The sequence below is a fragment of the Lupinus angustifolius genome, chromosome LG12 (assembly GCF_001865875.1).
Source record: "Lupinus angustifolius cultivar Tanjil chromosome LG12, LupAngTanjil_v1.0, whole genome shotgun sequence".
NCBI lineage: Eukaryota > Viridiplantae > Streptophyta > Magnoliopsida > Fabales > Fabaceae > Lupinus > Lupinus angustifolius.
This window is the reverse complement of record NC_032020.1, coordinates 12046535-12049440: the sequence shown is the minus strand read 5'-3', so window position 1 is coordinate 12049440 and position 2906 is coordinate 12046535. Positions and strand designations below refer to the sequence as shown.

At 35.2% G+C, this 2906-nt stretch overlaps 1 protein-coding gene across 1 annotated transcript; it reads right to left on the bottom strand.

Moving 5' to 3' along the window:
* LOC109362766 (fasciclin-like arabinogalactan protein 11) lies at positions 390 to 2057 on the bottom strand. The gene is made up of 2 exons (XM_019608785.1): positions 1129 to 2057; positions 390 to 870 (listed from the first exon to the last, which is right to left on the bottom strand). Exons 1-2 carry the CDS (start codon positions 1816 to 1818, stop codon positions 610 to 612), a joined length of 951 nt encoding a protein of 316 aa, XP_019464330.1. The 5' UTR covers positions 1819 to 2057; the 3' UTR covers positions 390 to 609.

Here is a 2906-nt window from a genome sequence, read left to right as displayed (position 1 = left end):
AATTCTAATTTTAATTATTGCTTGCAGTGTTTTTCTCCCCTTGAGCTAAATGTCTTAAGCCCATTTTTTACTACTTGTCTAAACCTAAAAATAGTTGTTGAAGCTATATAAGAATTGTGGCTGCTAGTAGAATTTATCTTCTTATAATCTAATATTTCTGTTATTATCATTATCAATACAAATTATTCTTTATCACACTTCATGTATGAAAATATATAATTGACCAGAAAAATATTTAATGATTATATTTTTAACTTCAATAATTTTTTTCAATCTATCAAAATTAATGATGTATAAAGTAGTACAAAAAGTAAGATAATAAATATATTCCATAGTAAGAGCAAAAGTTGTGTGAAAACCAAATTATTATAAAAAATAATTTACACAGGAACATTTCCTTCATAAACATAACTACAAGGACATAAACGAAGCCACAAGTTATCAAATAAAATGAAAAAGAAAATATACATAACAGTAGAAGAACCCCACTAGGAGCATACAAGTAACATTTCACACAAAGCAAAACTCCAAAACATCACACGTTTGCTCATAAAACCTCAACATCACAACAAAAATTATTGGATCCCTATTATTCACAATTCCACAGCATCATATCATGGTTCCACCCACCAATCCCCCTCCAACAACAAAACTCACCCACATTAACCCTACCTTGTAACTCACGTAACCTGCAGAAATTTCCACCGGCAATGCACTATCACTTTCATCACCACCACCAACACTGCTACTACTATCTTCTGTAGATGACGAATTCATTTTATGTAAACCTCCTTTCTTCGCTGCCACCGGTGCCAGTGCCGGAGCTTTACTAGGAAGCACGAGATCAAGAGGAAGAAGCACCTTGTCCACCTAAACATTATATTAATACCATGTTAACACCATATTGTGACACAGTATGTTAGAAGTTGTAGAGTATAAAAACAAAATTGTTTTTATAATAATTTTGTACATGAAAGCTTGAAAAAATCAGCAATTTCTCTCTTATTATTTCCCTCTATCTTTCCCAAAAAGAAACTGTCATGCCAAGTTATTGTTGCATATATAACAATGTTGGTATAAAATACAGTGTTCGATATTCAATTTTGTTGTATAAATAATTGGACTCACCTGATATATAGCAAGCTTGCTGTCCGTGTACACAGCACCGGTGATGGTGGCGTTGACAGCGCCGGTTGCAATGCTGACTTGGTTGCCACCAAATGTGGTGACATTGAGTTGAAGCCTTTGAGCATCATTACCGGCTTGTGTCTGAACCGGGTTTGTGAGGGTGTCAAAGTTTGAGATTGAAATGAAGGAAGAAAGGGTGTGGAACTGAAGAAGCTCCACCTTTTGTCTATCACTTAGTGAGTTCAAAAACCCTGCTTTCAGTTTTGAGAAGGCACTGTCCTCTGGTGCAAAAATGGTTAACCCTCCTGAGCCTGATGTTAGAAGCTGTGAGTTTAATTGGTTGACGAGTTGTGTGCTTTTCAGAAGGCGAGTGAGGACTGAGAACCTTTTGGCCTTTCCCAAGATATTGATTATGTCAATGGTGGGAGATTTTGGGATAATAGTGGCTGTGGGGGCTGAACTTGGTGTCACTGGTACTATGGGATTTGTGTTGAATCCTGGAGCCGGTGCGGTGGCGGCCGGTGGAGATGGTTGTGACAGTGGTGGTGATGATAATGGTGAGGCCGGAGGTGATGTTGTTGGGGGTTGAATTGGCGAGAGCTGAGCTGAAGTTGTGGTGGTGTACAAGGTAATGAGTGCTAATATTAGAAGCGAAGTAGTGAAAAAGAGGGTTTCTTGCATTGTTCTCATTTTTAGGATTGAAGGAGTGTTTGTGTTGAGATGGTTTTGCAATTGGTAATGCCTAGTATAGTGTTAGAGCTTTGGAGATGTTGTGTATTGATGTGAAGGAAGAGGGTTAAGGGGTTGCCTTTTATTTAGGAGGGTTGGAAGAGAAATGATTGGTTAATTAGGTGAAGTGTTTTGTTAGAAAGATACCCTTGGTTTTAATGAACTATATATCTGAGAACAAATCTTCTTTACCTGTCATGGAAAGGTGGTGTATCATGGCTTGAGATTTGGGAGTGATAGAAGAGTGAGAACACAAAGGCATAAATTCATAATGATGTACATGCATGGAAGTAGCTATTTGCTCTCATGTCATTGTTGGTTTACAAATATGGTAAAAGAGTAAGGCAGCATAACATAACCTATAATATATTAGATCATATTTTTTCATAAACACATAACTCCATGTGTTTTTTAAAAAGTCTATTGTTGTTTAACAAGTGAGATTCCTATTAAGTTAAATTAAGTGACTTTATTTAATTATATTAGTATTCACCTTATACTATTTTTAAATAGACTTTTAAATAGTCTAATACTACTTTTAAACATATCATATCTGAACTTTAATTTTAAATGCTAGAAATGAATGGGACACATATAACATGAATGGAAGGGGACGAATTGGTATGTACTCAGGTTAACCGGTTTGGTAGTTTCCATCAAGCAGGATGAAAAAGAAATGAAATATATCAACTAGCATCGTCTAAAGGAAGTATAGGTAAAGATGGAAGGCCTAATCCTATACCTCAGGAATGTGACCTGTCCTAAAATGAGTGTGTCTCTATGTCCTTAACTAATAAGATTTTTTCAAATAATGCAAATATTTTATTTTATATTTTAGAATTTTTCTTTTTAATGAAGTGTCACTTTTTCATTAGACCGGGACAGGAAAATAGACAGGAATGGGGATTTGTCATCTCTATCCATGCTTTATACCTAATGTAAGATTAAATGTCTCAATATCTCTCCTATGCCAATCAGTACCTTATGATGGTGAAATTGAGAATAGTATTTTAGAATTTTAATTTCAATTCCAACCATGATAGAATTGT